The sequence below is a fragment of the Callospermophilus lateralis genome, chromosome 18 (genome assembly GCF_048772815.1).
Source record: "Callospermophilus lateralis isolate mCalLat2 chromosome 18, mCalLat2.hap1, whole genome shotgun sequence".
NCBI lineage: Eukaryota > Metazoa > Chordata > Mammalia > Rodentia > Sciuridae > Callospermophilus > Callospermophilus lateralis.
This window is the reverse complement of record NC_135322.1, coordinates 54,417,164-54,435,543: the sequence shown is the minus strand read 5'-3', so window position 1 is coordinate 54,435,543 and position 18,380 is coordinate 54,417,164. Positions and strand designations below refer to the sequence as shown.

Sequence of the window (18,380 nt, the reverse complement as noted above, 5' to 3'; positions counted from 1 at the left end):
TATCATTTCTAACTTTTTATTTTAGAAAACTTTCAAAGTTGAAGGCCTAGTACAGTCATAACTAGTTTTAACAGTGGGTAATATTTGTTTATTTATTTTTGGTACCGGGGATTGAACTCAGGGGCACTTGACCACTGAGCCACATCCCCAGCCCTATTTTGTATTTTATTTAGACACAGGATCTCACTGAGTTGCTTAGTGCCTCGGCATTGCTGAGGCTGGCTTTGAACTTGTGATCTTCCTGCCCTAGCCTCCCTAGCTGCTGGGATTACAGGCGTGTGCCACCAGGCCCGGCTGGTAATATTTATTTATTTCATCCATTGTTTTTGGAACCACTGAAGGTGAGTTGTAGATGGTAACTCTTTGCCTCTAAATACTTCAGCCTGTGCCTGAGATTAAGGACTACCTAGACTACCATAATACTGTTACAGCATCTAAGAAAGTGAACAATAATTCCAGGCTATCATTTGGCATACAGTCAATGTTAAAATTTTCCTATTTGTCCCAGGCATTTCTTATTTTATAACCATTTGCTCCTATATTGGTTATTATTAAATCTATTTAGTATCTTTTTTTCTGTTTGTTTTTGTGCTATAGATTGAACCTAGAGTTTAGTATCTTTAATCTCCAGCCTCCTACCTTGTCCCAATTGTCCTGACTCTTTGGAGAGACCATATCTATGTTCTTACAGTATATTTCATACTTTCAATTGTTCTGACTCTTCTCACAGTGCCATTGAACTTACTCCTTTTCTCCCTCTATTTCCTGTAAATTCGGCTTAAAAGCTTGATTTGACTCATAGGTGGTACTGGGCACTTCATACTTCAACACTAGGTTATAGATGCTAGGACAGTGCCGCAGAGTACAGGTAATTTTATTTTCTCTCTGCAGAGGTACATAGTTAGTGGGAACATGTGTGGAGAGATTAAACTTTTGGGCCAGTGTTTTCAGGGGATAAAAAAATCCCTCTATAATTTTAATATCGTATTATTGCTCTCATATCTATTTCCCTTTGCGATTTATTCTACTAATTCTGTAAAATTTTCTTCTATTTTTACATGATTCTATTTTGATTACATCTATTTTTATTCCAACTAGAATTTATTTTACTATAGTATCAGGTAAGGAGATAAAAAGTGACTTTACTCAAAATATCCAATCTTCCCATCTTAATCTCTTTAATAACTGATTCTTTTCCTGGCTGTGTTCCCTGAACTGGAATCTGTGGATCCTTGTATTTTTAGGCACTGTGTAAATCACCTTAGCTTCATAATACATTTTTTTGGGTATCTTTTTAAAGGAGCTAGTTTTGCTTACTTTTTTCTTGCAGTTGAGCTTCAGAGTAATGTAACCAGTTCCCTAGACCCTCCCCTGGGGACTGGAAAGGTTGGAAGGTCAGTCGCCATTATTTTCAGCCTCCTCTTGGGAAGCAGGGTGAGTCATATGCAGGGAAGGTGCAGCCTGGGGAGGCTTGCATAGGATGGCAGAGGGGAGAGGGAGGGTCAGGATTTGGTCACGTCGGGGTAGTGACCTTCCTTCTGCCCCCTGAAGTCCTGCCAGGGTCAGGAGAACCAGCAGCAGACGCTTTACCTTCGGAGAGACGGTGTTGGTGCCAAGTTCAAATTCTGTGTCTGGTTCTTTCTTCTCTTCTACCAGGGAGACCTCATCCATTGGTGGAGTCACAAACACAAAGTGTTTCAAGATGTCAATGGTGGCGATGGGTTGCCGCTTCACAGGGTAGGAGATGACAGAGAACAAGGCGGGAGGTGGGATGGGTGGTCCAGAGGACCCCAGACCCAAGATGTCCAGGATCTAAAAGAAAGGCCTGATTACTTTCCTATGCAGAGGCCAGGCAAATCTCAACCACCTCCTTGAGAGAGCAGGAATGGCTCACCCCCACCCCCAACCCTCGACATTCTTGACTGACGCTTCTACAATAAGAACGGTTCAAGAACAGGCATCAAGGACTTCTGAACAGCTCTGCAGGGATTTCTAGACCTCTGTACCCTAGACAGACTGTGGGCTTCCTATACTTTCTGTAGTCTTTGCCATGCTGTATTGTGACTGTTTGATGATGATCGGTCTTTGCAACTTGACTGTAAACCTCATTAGGACAAAAACCAGATTGACATGGCCCAAAGCCTAGCACCAATCTGCATAAACAGACCAGCTGGTAAGTAAGGTTCTGACGCCGACAGTGTAGAGTTGCTTCATCCATGTTCATATTTCATGCTTCTATTTTCTTTCACTTTAAATGCTTTTTCCTTTCAAAGGTGAAAGAAAGTTAGGATGGGAGCAGGTCAAATAGAGCATAAAACAAAAAATACGCTAAGGATTCTAGGAATGCTGATTAAAGGGTGGGAATGGAGAGAGGTCAAGAAGAACCTTGAGAGAGAAAATGTACTCCTACAGCATCCCATTCATCTCTGATACATAGATACATAATGCACGAGCAATTTCCAGAACACATGAGTTGAAAATTGACTTCCCAGCATGCAAATATCATCAGAATAAGCAGGCTACACCCATACTAATTGTTTTCATCACAAAAATAAACGCTATTGAGTGCTCAATCTATGGACCAAGTAGCCTATTAGGTCTAGCAAGTAACCACTGTTATGTAATCACCCTGTGCTTCTCATCCCAGGGGCCAGGAGCTGTAGTTCCCCCTCCACACACCCTCCCAGTATTTAGAATGTCTGTGAGGAAAGCATTGAACTGCTGGTACCAGTTATTAAACTACCAGAGCCAGGAGGTTCTCCAAGCAAGTCTAACCTATGACTTGGGATGTGAAGGGTACAAAGCAATACAAGGAGATGCTCTTGGCTGTAGGTCTTTTTTTAAAAGGTGTATTTTTGGGGAAAAAAATCGCAATTTCTTTTGGCTTGAGGCAAAACTGTGAACTGAGTGGAGCTGCTGGGGTTTGTCCTCCACAGTCTTCTCCTATGGCCTCACCTTAGACCACTATAGTAAGACTTGTTATGAGGCCACATCATGTGAAGTCTGCCCCTCTGGGGAATTACTAAGACTTTGTAACCTTCTCAGGCTCCATTCTTTACTTTGAAACATTGTACCTAGTTTCTGATAAACTAACCAGAGGTCAGAGAGCATAGGCTCCTCCTCTCCCCTGCCAACTCTGGCTTACTACTCCTTTTTTGTAAATAAAGTTTTATTGGAACATAGCCATATTCATCTGCTTACATATTACTGAAGGCTGTTTTCACCATCCCAAGGCTGAGACGCATGGTTGTGATACAGAGCGTATGAGCTACAACCTAAAATTTTACTTTCTGGTCCTTTCCAGAAGGAAGCCTGTCCCTATGACATAGGTATTTAGGATAAACAGAGAGATACACTGAATCTTAAAGGAAGTGCCCATGAGCCATTGAGATGCAGAAAGCACAGGCGGAAATCTTGAGAAACAGGCCCTTGACCCATGCTCTTGTAAAATAAAGGAAACATGCACGTGCAGGGGAAATGGACATGAAATTGTGCAGCTCCACCCTGGCCTCACTTCCAGTCTGGCTCCTGATACAGCCCTGCTATAAATATTGGATCCCCAGCCCAAGGCGTCTACATTCCTAAATAAACCTCTGTCTATGCCCTTGTCTGGCTTATGCTGAAATTCTTTTCCGTCACATATGTCAAGAACCCTGCTGATCCTGACTTGAATTTTCCTGCCCCTCTGGGAACTCCTCAGACCCTTCTCCAGAGACATCTCTTCTCCTAGGACACATGGATAAAAGGTATTATACCCCCTATGCCTCCACTGGCCAGGGTGGTTTCCACAAATGCAGGCGGAGAAGGGTATCTAACAGGATAGTTTCTGTCACTGTGGGAGGCTTTTGGGGAAGAGATTTTGGAGTAGAGGAGTCACTTGCCTTGCCATCCTATAACACAGTGATGAAAACGTCAAAAGATGAGCTGTACGGGTGGCTATGAGGTTTGATAGAATATTAAGACTGGTGGGACTTTCTATGGATTTCATTTTGCCAATGCACAAAGGTCCCTCTAAGTCATTATTGTCTTTTATCCCCGGGGGCATCAGAGATGAATCAAATTAAGGGATGAGGATCTTCAATAGGAAGGAACATTTGGATGGGGCGTGGCGGTACCTGCTGCCTCATTTGTTACGACTCCTACCTGTTCCGCCTTGGGAAGCCTGTCATTCTCCAGGGCCTGCTTCCAGTTCCAGCCTTCGGGGTCTGGAGTCTGGATGTTGATGAAGGGCACCCCCAGGTCCTTCTTGCCCTCGTGGTCTTCTTCCCCTTCTTCCCCTTCCCCCTCCCCGTCCAGGGCCCGCAGCTTCTCCAGCCGCTCCTTCTCGGCCTTCTCCCTCTCCAGGCGCTCCCTCTCGGCCCGCTCCTTCTCCAGGCGCTCCCGCTCTCGCTCTCGGTCCTTGCGGCCCCGCCGCCCTGAGGGAGCCTGGCGCTGGTCATCGGGCTCGTGGGGCACCTCCTCCATCCCTCCGTGGGGCAGCTGAACTCCTTGCTTGCGGTCCCAGAACACCAGGATGGCCTGGATATCCTTCAGGCTCAACTCATAGGCCTTGAACTTCTGGGCCAATTGCTTTTCAGAGTCCTTTGGAAAGTCCCCTTCACTCTCCTCCTGTTCTGGGACAAGAGGAACCCCAGACGAGTTGACATCGGTCATGGTTTTTTTTTTCTTGCTTTGTTCTTCCTTCTCCACCGTTAGTTGCTCCCGGACAGAAATTTTCCTTTCTAGCGGCTCCATCTTGAGATCTGGTTTGCTGGAAGTAATAATCTAGAAGGCAAAACACAGAAACTAGGCTTTATACAGTTTACTAAGGGTGAGGAGACTATGTAAAGAGCAGTAAGAGGGCAGACATTTTTGTTTCAAAAGGTGGCCTCATAGGATCCAGGCACAGTCGTGCCTAGGAACCACTTTGGGGGGCTTTTATCTAAAATAACCATCCAGTGGTTCTTTCCCTGCTGTAGATTGGACTGGCATCTGGTCCTGTGCATTCGGAGAAAGCTATGTAATGCCCTGGATGTGCGCTCCTGGCTGACAGCTGCTGTTCTGAAGGGTCAACAGGAAAAGACCTGCAACCAAGCCTTCTGCACCTGCTCTCAGGTGCTCTGGAATAGGCCAAGTATTGAGTCTTAGTTGCACTACCTGCTGGCTGTGTTCAGTCCCAGTTGTACTCCTGGCAAGGACTTAACTTCTCTCTGCCCCATCTGTATAATGGGGGAGAGTAGTACTGGTACTGACATTAATAACTATGCCAGAGACTGTTGAAGACTAAAAGTGTGGATACATATAAGCAGCTTGTGAGTGACTGCCGGGGAGTAAGGATTCTATTTAGCATGAAGTTATTAAAATTACACAAGTTTTGTGTATGTTGTGTATTGTTGGGAACAAATGGGGAGTTTAGAATCTGGCTCTACCCTAGGCTTTTAGAAAACATTTATTTATTTAATGAACTGGTCATATAGAAACCACATTTAATCTTTTTCTTCCTTCCCTTTCAAATTTGTTTTGTAGGCTCTGATTTTCTACCTCCCCTGAAATCCTCAGGTAGGTTCCATTACTTTTTGGGTCATTATTTGGCGATGTTCTGTCTCGTCCAGTCTACTGGTCACTACCTACAGTATAACCTAGTGTCCTCCTTCCCAGTTACGGCTCTTCTTCCTCTATGTTCAGGCATGTTGCAGTCTTGGAGACCTGTGTGACCCGGGGTGGGATTTTCCCTGTACCCCACTGAACCTCCTCCTACTCCACTTCTCCATCTTGAACACAGCCCAGCAACATGGCTGGCTGTGTTCAGTCTCAGTGCTGGCAAAGCTGCTTATGGGGTAAGAGCTCCGGCACCTTATGGCAGCTTGCATCAGGATGGGAGGCAACGTGGCTTCTACCGCATCCATTTTGGTCTGGAAAGCCATTGCCAACACACTAGGGTTGGTACAGAGGATGGAGCCCAGTGAGGGAGGACCTGCACTTGGAAGATTGTAGGAGCCCAGCATACAGCAGCTGGGGGATGATAAGAAACTACTTGAGATTATGGAAGAGTTTAATAACAGGATCAGCGAGCTTGAGTGAACAGGTGCAGAAATAAAATATATACATTATTTCAACATGTGAAATATTGACAAAAACTAATCAGGTGTGAGGCCACATAACAGAGCTCCACAAATGTGAAGAAAACACGACACAGAACATGTTCTATGAAGATAATATTCTAGAATCAGAAATTTAAATGATCCTTAATGAGGCCATTCATTTGGAAATGAGAAAATACACTTTGAAATAGTCCATCGGTTGAAGAAGCAGCCATAAAGGATTGTAGAAAATATTTTCAGCGTCAAAGAGCAATGAAAATACTGGATGCCAACCCTTGAGGAGTAGGTCTAAAAATAATGTTTGCAAGTACTTATATATCTTTAAATGCTTTTATAACTTTTAATAAATTAGAAAATAAAAATGATTCAAAATAAAATAAGCATCCGCCTTAAGAACTGAGAAAAGGAACTGAAAAATAACACCGTGGAAAGAATGAAATTATAAAAAGACAGGACTAGAAACTAATTAGATAGGAAGCAATCATACAATAGGGATACTTTGGGCTCGAGGCAAAAACTGTTACTTTGGAAAGCAATAAAAATGCCAAAGTCCTAACAAGATTGTTCAAGAAAAAAGAAAGAAGTGTGCAAATAAGCACCATGTGGGGTGATAACAAGAACATAACCACAGATACAGAAGAGGTTAAGATAGCAGCATGAATTACCCTAAGCCAGTAAACTTGAACGTTTGATAAGGTGGCTACTTTTAAAGAAAATCATGAATGACCAAATTAACTCTGAAAGTAAAACCTAAATAATGAATATGTGACCTACCATGTGAATTGACTGAAGAAGAAAACCAAATCATGTCATATAATTCAACACCCACAAGCAGGAAATCTGCATAAAACATTTCAAAACCTCAAGTGCTTTACCCAGACTGTCATGAGCTGCAGGCCACGATCAGAGAGAGGAGGGGATGACAGAGAGTGGCCCAACACTGGAGCTGCTTTTCCCTCAAAAGTGTGGCTGAGAAGCTGAGCAAGACTTTTGAAGGACTCATGGGGACTGGGGTTCAAAAACTGGCTAAGAAAAAGAGATCTTGGTAGCTCCCCTACCCTTTGGGTTAGGACTCCGAAAGGCTCCATTTTAGGAGTAGGGCTGGACCAGAGTAAGCCCAGCCCTACCAGGGACTGAAGCTCGGTTCTAAATGATCTCAATCCTGGTTGAAGTAAGACTTGAAGTGCTCCTAAGCGAGCTGTCTGCCAGAATCAAACAGTGGTCCTCTCTGGAGGTAGATAACATCCTCCAGCACCTGGAATTATTTCTAATTTCATGTTCAAAAAATAAAAATTAACCTAGTACCCAAAGAGAAAAGACCCTGTGTCCAGAAACCAAAAACAAATGACAGACAGCAGAAGAAGTGTGCTTGGGGCTTTGTGCATTGGCACTGTCAGAAAGGACCTGAAAAAAATAGGTTGAATATGTTTGAGGAAATGACAAGATTGAGGATTTTGAAGAGAACTCGGAAAAAAAAAATAAGAGCTAGTAGCTTTCTAAAACAAAAACAAAATTAATAATTAAAAGGAGATTTGAACAATGAGCAGACCTCACTGAAGAGAGACAGTGAACTTGACAACGTGCCGGAAGAAAATGTCCAGGGTGAAGCAGGAGGAGACGAAAGCATGCCAAACACAGAGCAAGCAAGAGAGACAAAGGGAATACTGGGGAAAGTTCGTAAAAAGGTCGAGCACATGTGTGGCTGGGATCCTAGAGTTAGCCGAGAGAAAGGATGGAGGACAAGTGGTTTCGACAAGTTAGTGGTTTGAGAGTTCCCGAGCCACAGATTCAAAAATCATTAGAAACCCTGTGCGGGATCAAATATTAGGAAAACCATAGTAAATTACCGAATAAAAGAGACAGCCTCTTGAAAACAAAGAAAAAGCATCTTAGAAGAATCAGGCTAACATGCTGCAGATGACACCTTGACAGCCACAGAGGACAGAAGTGCCTTCCTCTCCACCCTGCCCAGAGGAGATGCCCTTTCCTTTTAGAACCTGCAAGTTCTCCCTGACTCCCTCCTTCTTCCCCACCACATCAGGTGAGGCCAGTAAATAGCAATGAAGCCACGTGCGGGGTAGGACCCAAACGCCTAGTGGCTAGAGAAGGCTAGGATTGGAAATCTGCAGAGTGACTAAGGATGGACAGAGATAGAGCCCAGAAAGGAGCCCAAGAGGGAAGAAAGGAAGACAGAAGAACAGGCTTTCACCAGGATCGCCCCACCGACCTGTGCAGGAGCCCAGGCCCAGGTCAGGCCCAGGACTGCCCCCGCTGACCTGTGTGAAAGCCCAGACTCAGGATCGCCCTGCACAGAGCAGAGGACCATGCTGGGGCTCCCCATTTACCTAGGAATTAGACCAGAGACCCTGTGCCTAGCAGAGGAAAATCTTCATCCCATTGAATTAGGCCCCGACTTCCTCAACAAGACTCCTAAAGTGCAAGAAATAAAATCAAAAGTCAATAAATGGGATGGATTCAAACTAAAAAGCTTCTCAGCAAAAGAAACAATCAACGAGATGAACAGAGCCGCCTACAGAATGGGAGCAAATTTTTTGCCACATGCACATCAGATAGAGCACTAATCTCCAGGATATAGAAAGAACTCAAAAAACTTAATACCAAAAAACCAAACAACCCAATCAATAAATGGGCTAAGGAGCTGAACAGACACTTTTCAGAAGAATATATTCTTCTGAAATTCTGCTGTCATACATAATCGATCAACAAATATATGAAAAAATGTTCAACACTCCAGTAATTTGAGAAATGCAAATCAAAACTACTTTAAGATTTCATCTCACTCCAGTTAGAATGGAAATTATCAAGAATATAGACAACAATAAATGTTGGCAAGGATGTAGGGGGAAAGGCACATTCATACATTGCTGATAGGACTGCAAATTAGTGCAACCAATCTGGAAATTAATGGAGATTCCTTAGAAAACTTGGACTGGAACCACCATTTGACTCAGTTATCCTAATCCTTGGTCTATACCTAAAGGACTTAAAATCAGCACACAGTAGTGACACAGCCATGTCAATGTTTATAGCAGCTCAATTCACAATAGCTAAACTGTGGAACCAGCCTAGATGCCCATCAATACATGAATGGATAAAGAAACTGTGGTGTATATACACAATGGAATATTACTCAGCATGAAAAGAGAATAAAATCATGACATTTGCAGGTAAATGGATGGAGTTGGAGAATACCATGCTGAGCAAAGTAACCCCATACCAACAAACCAAAGGCTAAACTTCTCTCTGATAAGTGAATGCTGATCCATAATGGGGGAGGCATGGGAAGAATGGAGGAACTTTGGGCAAAGGGGAGGGAGGGGAAGGAGGGGAGTGGGTATCGGGGAGGAAAGATGGTGGAATGAGATGGACTTCATTACCCTAGGTCCATGTACGACTGCACATATGGTGCAATGTTATATCATGTACAACCAAAGAATGAAAAGTTGTGCTGCAATTGTGTAAAAATGAATCAAAATGAATTCTGCTGTCATATATACCTAATTAGAATAAATAAATAAATTAATAATAATAAAAAAAGAACAGGGCTTTCACTGGAAACAAGAGCTCAAAGGATAGGAGTCAACCTTGTAAGTCCCTCAGAGAAGGAAGCTGAGCAAGCCAACGCTGGAGCTGTTGCTCTGGACATGAAGAGGCTGCCAGGCCCTTTGACGGGAGGGAATCATGGCCACCTCATGATTCAGGGTAGGAAAGGCCGGGCATGAATGGGAAGCCAGTCTGTGGAGCCTGCAGGTAGGGTAATTCTTGGAAATTCTGAATTGTGGAGGAAGGAGAGGAACAGAGTGCTGGTCAGGGGGCTACCAGGTTGAAGATTTTTTTTTCTTTTTTAAAGGGTGATTTTGAACATGAGAAATCTTAAAATAAAGAGGCCGATGAGAAGAAAGACTGAGGCCAGAGCAGAGAGAGGGAAATGGATGGTGCTAAAGACCCAAGACCTGGAGCAGTCCTTTGGATGAGGAAGCAGAAACGTCTTCAGTTCTTCCCTTCCACCTGGGATCTTCTTTCCCTTCCGGAAGATATATCCAGTCTCAGCAGATTTTCCTGAGCTAGTGTTTGCTCGCCAGGCTACTGCTTAGTCCAAGAGGGGCCTTGAGAATTTCCCCGGGGAGTTGATTGTTTCAGGCTAAGCTCAGATGATACCCTTGCTTGCCCCCAAATGGATAGCTGTTGCCCCTCCCACCCCACCCAAGGTCCGCAAAGCATATGTGAAGGGATGTGCCCTGTTCTTGGTAGAGGGGACTTGCCAGGGGTGGGGGTGCTCAAGACGCAGTCACTTGAGCTGAGGGGAAGATGGGAAACCCTCACTGAGGTTCCAACAGATTCCAGGTGCAGACTCTGACAATGAAGTCAGTGGGCATGATTTGCAGTTGACGGTTTTCCAGATAGTCTTTCTTTTAATAATGAATTAAATGTTGTCTTTCAAAAGCAAGTTTAGGAAGACAACTTCTGCACAGATCATTCCCACCTTTTCCAAGTAAGAAATGGACACTGTTAATTGCAAAAAGAATGCCTGACACACACACAGTGACTAAATTCTCCCTCCGGGCTTCATGAGCAACATCATGCAAGAGAGGTAGGAGTCAGTCCCTGGAATTCTCTCCTGGGTATCCTGTGTTGTCCTTAACCTGAGAGGTCACATACTTCTCTCATGTCAGTGGCATCAGGCATCCTTGACCTGTGTCCACTTCTGTGTACTCAGACCCTGCTTCCTCCTCAGCTCTGGGTCTGAAAGCCACATTCCTCTCCTCCTCTATCTTCCCCTTTCTGCTGTGATTCTGTGTGTTCAGCCATGACTGCCCCTGCGGCTAACAGCAGACAGGGCCTCCCTGGTTGCTGACTCTCCTGCCCTGGGTCTACTGGGCTGCGGTCACCGTCTCACAGTCACCCACTTGGACCTGTCTGCACCTTGCCTCAAAGTCTGGCTTTAGCTCACCCTTGACTGTTGTCAAGGAACACATGGGCCTCATGGGGTTCCTCGAGGCAGATCTTGAATGCAGCCTATTTAGCCCCACTTAGGTCCTTCGAGGGCAGAGGGAAGAGAAGGGCTGTGGTCAGACATAACTGCAGGTCCTGGACTGGGACTTCACCTCTGAACTGGGGATGGAGTTCACCTCTCTGACCCTTGCAGGGTGGGAGGAATGCCAAAATGGACAGACAAGGTCCTCCAGCCTCTGCCCCCCCAAAACCAGACACACTGGGCTGCTTTCCAGAGGGGGCAACGTGCTGGGCCGGGTCGGGGGTTATGTGCTGCTCCTCTGGTAGGAGCAGAGGACGGCTACCTGCTTGTTTGGCACTGGAGGCTTCTTCACGGGGGGCTCCTCCTTCCCGGGGAGGCCTGGCTTCAGCTTTTTGATCCTTCGCTTCAGCTCATCCTCCTCCTTCTGTCGCTCGAGCTCCTGCTGTAGCTTCTTCTCCTGCATCTCCTTGGCCAGTCTCTCCATTTCCCTTCAGGGAACCAGGCAGAGGAACAGAGGTCAGGGCCACCTGCCAGGCTCTGCCCACCTAGACTGCCCAGAGGAGGGGCCCTGGCCAGAGCTTCCTTGGGCATGAGAAGAAAGAATAGACAAAAGAAAGAGGGGCAAATAGGAAGGAAAGGAGGGGCCGGGAGGGAGGAAGGGAAGGAAAGGCTCACATCTATCTTTGAACGTTCATGTAGTAAATCTCTGATTAATTAAACACAATTGGAGGAATTTTAAATGAATATTTCTATTTTGATCTCCTTTCATAGGACAGTGAGACAAGAGCTGAATTAAGCTGGACTTTATTATTTTTTAAATTTTGAGACAGGGCCTTACTTAGTTGCCCATGTTGGCCTCGAACTCACGATCCTCCTGCTTTAGCCTCCTGAGTAGCTGGGATTACCGGGTGCCCTCCATTGCACCTGGTGAGCTTGGTCTTTGAAAAACAGCTTCCAGGATTGCTCTGGCATTAGTACAGGCGTGGCCCTGCCTCCTGTACTGTTGCATTTGGTGCTGAGACAACAGGAATGGTGTTTTTAATGGCAGTCCCTGCCATGGCTGACTTGGAGCCATGATACTGGGTCTGAAAGCCACATTGCTCTCCTCTTTCTTTGCCTTCCTGCCGTGCATCCTGTGTTCCATCTCGCCTGCCCCAGCTAACAGCAGAGAGGGCAGCACATTCACACAAGTGAGGGAACATCACTTTAGACACTATCTAACCCTTCTCTTTTCATCTCCAGGAATCTCTAGGTGTTCCTGGTTGCTATGGCTCTCTGCCCACTGAAGCTAACTCAACATCCTCCATGGTGTGTGTGTGTGTGTGTGTGTGTGTGTGTATTTACATGTGTGAGAGAGAGAAAGGCAGGGGAGGGGGAGCGAGAGGAATCTCATTGCTGAGCTTTGCAGATCAGATTTGCATTTCCTAAGTCCCCCATAAGATGGCTATCTGTAAGCAGCAGCCCTGGTGAGCACAGAGCTTCCTTTGGAGTGGGCTTGTCATATCCGGAGGACTGGCATTCTACAGTGGACCATGGGAGAGAAAGGAGAAGGGTATACTGAAGGGGCAGGGAGCCCATAAAAGCTCTTTGGAAGTTAATCGGGGAGGAGATGGAGGGAAAGGAAAGGAGAGTTATATGGACCTTAGGCTCTGCCCCATTCCATCGTTAGAAACCCCCAAGAGTGGGTGGAGTCTCTTAGCCTTGAAGTGTTTGAAGTTCTGAGGGCAGAAATAATGTGTGTCCCAGTGTCCCCCTGAATCTCTGGGCTAGTGTGAGCTGGCAGCCCTAAGTCTCACAGGTGGGATGCAGGGATCTAGTTATTCCCCTGTGGTCCCCAGTGAGAGGCACACAAGGTTGCTGAGCTCACTGGCTGTGAGCCTGCTGGGAGCTGCCGGGCCGAGGATCACATGGGGAGGCATCCAGACCTCAGGGACGGGCAGCACTGTAGGCCAAGATGGGGTGTAGGAAGCAGGAGAAATGACTGGGTTCTGGGGAGCAGCCACTGTACTCACAAGAGAATCCTGGGTCAGCTGCTGTGGGTACCTAGGCACAGGGCTGATAAACCACACCCAGGGTGCACTGCCAGGGAAGCCACCAGGGCCCTGGGACAGCACAGGGTGGCCATGATATTACAGAAATGTTCTGCTGACCCCAAACACACCCAGGAAGAAGGAAAGAAAGGAGAGAGGGAGATACTCCCAAAATCTGCAGCAACCAGTGTCCCCAAGGGCCAGATGAAATCCCCAGGTCTTCTCCTGGGTCTTCTGTGGCAGCTTCTGATCTCCCAGGAGATGACCCAGAACTGGGACTGTACCGCAGCAGCCCCGGTCTCCCTATGAGTTCATCCCGGGAGACAGCTTCTGTTCTGACCAGTCCTGATTCCCACCTCTTCTTTCTCTCCCGGAGTGCATTCTGAATCTCTCGGTCAAACATGATTTTCTCCTCCTCTGTCAAAGCATCATATTCTTCCTCATCCATGTTTTGGAGACGTTCCTTCTCTTTCTGAAGAGCTTCCCTGTGTTTGCTTTCTGTGGGGGAGGGGGGCAGAGAGAAGAGGGAGATCAAGTTCTCCAGCAGCTCAGCTCCCATTCTGCACAGGCGGTGACAGTGACAGGTGGCAGGTGGCATGGCTGGCACTCCCAATCCCTGCTGGGACTTCATTCCCACAGTGTCAAATTTAGGTTCCACCTGTGGTGGGTGGAATAGTGGCCTCCAAAGATGCCATGACCCTGTTCTAGGAACCTGCTTTCTGTGGCAGAAGGGATTTCACAGATGTGATTAAATTAAGGATCTTGAGATGGGGGGGGGGTTATCTTGTTTATCTGGATGGGCCCAAACTATTTGCAAGGGTCACAGCATCTCCAGAGTTGGAGGTGACATGACAGCAGAAGCAGAGTGAGATGTGACAATGGAGGCAATGGTCAGAGGGCTAAAAGGAAGGAACATTTACCCAAGTAATGCCAGTGGCTTCTAGAAGCTAGGCAGAGAAAAGTTCTGCCCTACCACAGCCTCTGAAGGAACATAGTCCTGCTAACACCTTGACTATAGCACTTTTGACCCCAGAACTGTAAGGTAATAAATCTGTGTTGTTTTATGTCACCAAATTTGTAGTTGCTGTGGCCTGATGTTTGTGTTCCCCTATGATTGGGAATGAAAAGCTAGTCCCCAACAGGACAGTGTTAAGACACGGGGTCTTTAGGAGGTGATGAGGTCATGTTTAGGAGGTGATGAGGTCATGAGAGTAGAACCCTTACAAATGCAATCAGCATCCTTATAATAGAGCCCCGAGGGAGCTCGTTTGTCCAGCTACCATGTGAGGACTCAGCAAGAAGATGCCTTCTGTGGCCAGAAGATGGCCTTCGACAGACACTGAATCTGCCAGCACCTCCATGCTGGACTTCTCAGACTCGAGAAATGTAAAAAATAAGCTACCCAGTCTACGGTATTTTGTCATCGCAGCCTGAATGGACCAAGACAGTGCTCATCTATCACAGCAGGGGTAGGAAACTAATAAGCCCCCCTTGACTGCACCTACTTATGAGCATATGCCACCAAAGTGCCCAGAATGATACGGCTATTTGCAAACCAAGAGCCAGGCCCAAGACTCCACAGGGTGTGGAAAGGCACTTGGCTCCTGTCACCCTTCCCTAGCACAGGATTTCACCTTAGGGCCACGCAGTTTGGAGCTTTGGACCCAGAGGTCTGTATTTAAGTTCTTTTCTCTGCAACTTACCCAAGAGATAAAAACATGTAATAATAATATTTTCTCTTTCCTAAGGCTGTGGAGGATTAAATAAGGCAGTCTAGTGCCTTGCCCATTCATAAGTGTTTGATAAACATTCGATTTTAATAATATTGTTATGTAAGCTGCCTTAGGACTTTTCAAATGTCAGTACTGCAGGGAGAGGATTAGGTTGAAATGCTGTTCAGGGATGCCTGGTCACTGTTCCTGATTTTCCTCTGATGAAAGTACAAGGAACAGACTTCTGAATTCTTTTTGAGAACTAAGACAGCTCAGTGTTTGTAGATATTTCTTGCATCAGAAAAGCATTATGATTTGTGTAGATTGTGCCAGAAGAAAGTGGAAAGCCCAAGTGAAGTGGCAGTAGTGTGCCAGGAAGTGAGAATTCTGGAGGGTTCTACCTCCTAGGGACTGTGTTGTAGCAGCTATCCCTAAGCCCTTTCCACACGGCAAAGCTTTGCTGGGTCTTCTTCTGACTAAAACGGGAATTTAAGCTAACTTTACTCTGTGTGTGTGTGTGTGTGTGTGTGTGTGTGTGTGTGTGTGTGAGAGAGAGAGAGAGAGAGAGAGAGAGAGAGAGAGGTGTCATGGGCATAATGAGAGGAAAAAAAGTGGAGTTACCTGACCTGGATTTCCTATTAACATGCAATGTGACTTCATAGTGTTGGGCACACAGAGGGCTAAAATATAGAGGTTGTTTTGTAAAAATTAGCACCCCCTCCAGTTTTACAGGAAAGGTACAATTGGTTTTGATCAAACCAGCAAGTAAATCGCCACCGGATGGCCTAGGGGTGCTCTCCCCTGGCTGTTGGTAATTAGAGAGAAGGTGATGGGGTGTGGGGTGATACGGAGGAGAGAGAAAGGCACTGCAGTCAGGGAGTGGGTTCAGCCTTGCATACCCTCCAGCAGGCTGCTTCTGCCTCGGTCCCCTCATATTGGGGACATATGAGCCCCAAGCCACCACCCAGGACAGAGGTGAGGTGCCCCTGTGAGACAGCAAGTGTATCGAATCAGCTACAAAAGATCAGGGAAAAGGCTGGCAAAGCCTCAGGCCCTCTGGAAAGGAAAGACCCACAGGGGCGGGGGAAGGGTGGCCGCGGGAGGGTGGGGGCCTTGCCTTCCTGCTCCTTTTTGGCCTTCTCCTGGGCCTTCATGGCTGTGTAGTCCTGGGCCATGATGAGGACGTATATGTGCTCCCGGCTGCCGAGGGCCTTCAGCAGGCAGAGGAGGGCGGCAGGCGCGCTGCGGGCAAAGAGGGTGTCCAGGCCATCGAACACCACCCCGCGGAAGCAGTCATTTAGCTGAAACCAGAGGGGACAAGAGGTTACCAGGGCCTCGAGATGGCCTGCTCCCTGTGGAGAAAGCTGCTGTTCTTCCGTTGTTCTTTTCTGGTGCCTCATGGTTCTGCAGACCTGCTAGGCCCCGAGGAAAACACCAGCATCCCCCTCTGCTTGCTAAACCCAGGTGCTGTCATGAAACAAGAACAAAATAAAAATATCTAATTAGCTACAAAAGATCTTTCTGGCCCATTATTGTAGAGAGCAAAAGATTTATTCTGTCTCTATAGAATAAAGGAACAAACAAAATGTTAAAGTGAGGGTCTGGGAAGATCCACGAGGTATACGAAAACAACATGCAAAGGACAGGTGTCCCCATGCACCCAACGAATGACAGCCAGCAAGAGCAGCAGCAGGTGGGCTGTGCCCATTTTTCTCAGTGGTCTCACTGCTTTGGGTGCAATGATTTTTGTAACACTATTTTTTGTTGTTGTTGTTGTATCAGGGGTTGAACCCAGAGGTGCTTAACCACTGAGCCACATTCCTAGCCCTTTTTAATTTTCGGAGACAGGGTCTCATTAAGTTGCTTAGGGCCTTGCTAAGTTGCTGAGGCTGTCCTCAAACTTATGATCTTCCTGCCTCAGCCTCCTGAGCCACTGGGATTACAGACACTCACCACCATGCCCCATGGCAATACTAGCCTCCACTGCACTGTAGTAGTACTCGAAATGTGGCCCAGAGACTGGCAACCACTGGCTAGGAACTGAACTTTATGCTTTTGATGAGACAAGAAGCTTGTGTCACAATGTAAACCAATTATATCACTGAACACACTAGCTCAGCTGGCAAGACTCTGTAGATGAGGTGTAAGTTCCATATCTTATCAAAGACCAGCTCTCTGAGCAGTTCAGTGCCACTTTGGGTTTCACCATTTCTCACCCCTAATCTGGGTGCACAAAGTACTTGAAGAACTATTAGAGCACTTTGCTCAAATCAGTGGAGAGTGATAGCAACTTGAAGGCAGTAGCAGCCCAAACCTTGACATCAACCATTTCTGGTTTATGATGTTCTTTTCCTGTTATATTTAAATGTGCAGTTAATACAGTGGTCCAGTTGAGAAGTCAAAAAAACACAACTCCAGGGCCTGGTGAGCAATTTAGCTCCCTGCTTAAACACTGTGAGCAACAGAACCAGCTAAAGTGATGCCCTCTCAAATCCTAATGATCTTGTTTTCTCTTAACTGCAAATACTTATGGGAATCATTTTTAAAAATTGAAACAGTGCTGGTTTCCTGATTTTAAAAGCAACATATCATCATAAAACAATTCATAAATGTGAAAGACTGAAAATCTGGAATTCTACCCAAAGATAACCATTTACCATGTACTTCAAAAGTTTTTACTATGTACAAGATACACATTTATAAATACTTACATAGAAATGTGGTTTGGGTTTATATACTATCTCATAATCTACTTTTTTCACTTAATATTTTCAGAGCAATTAACATAGCTCCAAATTCTAACTTTTAAGGGCATCACATTATAATGATGCACATTGCAATTGTAACTCATCACTCTGAAATGTGTAATTTTTTGCTCTCTGGTTCTAAAGGGGAGGGGTTTCAGGCTATAGCCTGGGCTGTGGTCAGGGACTGGCCAGACCTGTCAGAAGGTCTGATGAATGACTGTTGGGGGTGAAGAAACTCATCTTTCCTCTTCAAGGCCCCTGGGTTCTGAGCTGCTGCAAGTGGCTGGTAGCCCAGAATCTCAGCTCCTAGGGACAGTGTGTGAGTGGCGAGTCCTACAGTGTGATGCAGGTGGACATGGACGCACCTGTATCCGTTCGGCCAGGATCTGCGTGAGAAGCTCTTCGGGGAGCACACAGCTCATCAGCCCGGACTCACCTCCGATGCTGGCGCTGACGCTGAGCCGGCGCTGGGTGGGCCCGAGGAGAGGGCTGTAGGAAATCTGTCGAGGGGTAGAGGAGCAGGAGTGAGAATCTAGCTAGGTGTCTTGGCAAGCCATGTGACCTTAATAATAAAAATCACAATCTCTCCCGGCTTTGGGGGTTGCTTTTGTAGACTCCTGTCTTCCTTAAAGAATTGCTGGGAGATTCGAATGGGAATATTTTGAGAGGTTCTTAGGTACATCCTGGACTGCATCCACTTGTTCATTCACCAACAGATATTTCCTGAGCACCTATCATGCACCAGACCCTTCTCAGGAACCAGGGATCCAACAGGAAGCCAGGCTGGCAATGGTGCTGCCGTTCTCATGGGAATG

The 18,380-nt window shown here is 46.2% G+C and overlaps 1 protein-coding gene across 1 annotated transcript in view; it reads right to left on the bottom strand.

Annotated features, from left to right (window-relative positions):
* Hydin (HYDIN axonemal central pair apparatus protein) overlaps positions 1-18,380 on the bottom strand; it is a 316,785-nt gene that overhangs the window by 73,915 nt on the left and 224,490 nt on the right. The window contains exons 41-46 of the mRNA XM_076838342.2: positions 17,931-18,065; positions 15,936-16,119; positions 13,463-13,604; positions 11,399-11,564; positions 4,144-4,764; positions 1,591-1,812 (exon numbers count right to left, since the gene is read on the bottom strand). Of these exons, the coding sequence (XP_076694457.2) occupies positions 1,591-1,812; positions 4,144-4,764; positions 11,399-11,564; positions 13,463-13,604; positions 15,936-16,119; positions 17,931-18,065 (1,470 nt within the window). The remainder of the gene's footprint in view (positions 1-1,590; positions 1,813-4,143; positions 4,765-11,398; positions 11,565-13,462; positions 13,605-15,935; positions 16,120-17,930; positions 18,066-18,380) is intronic.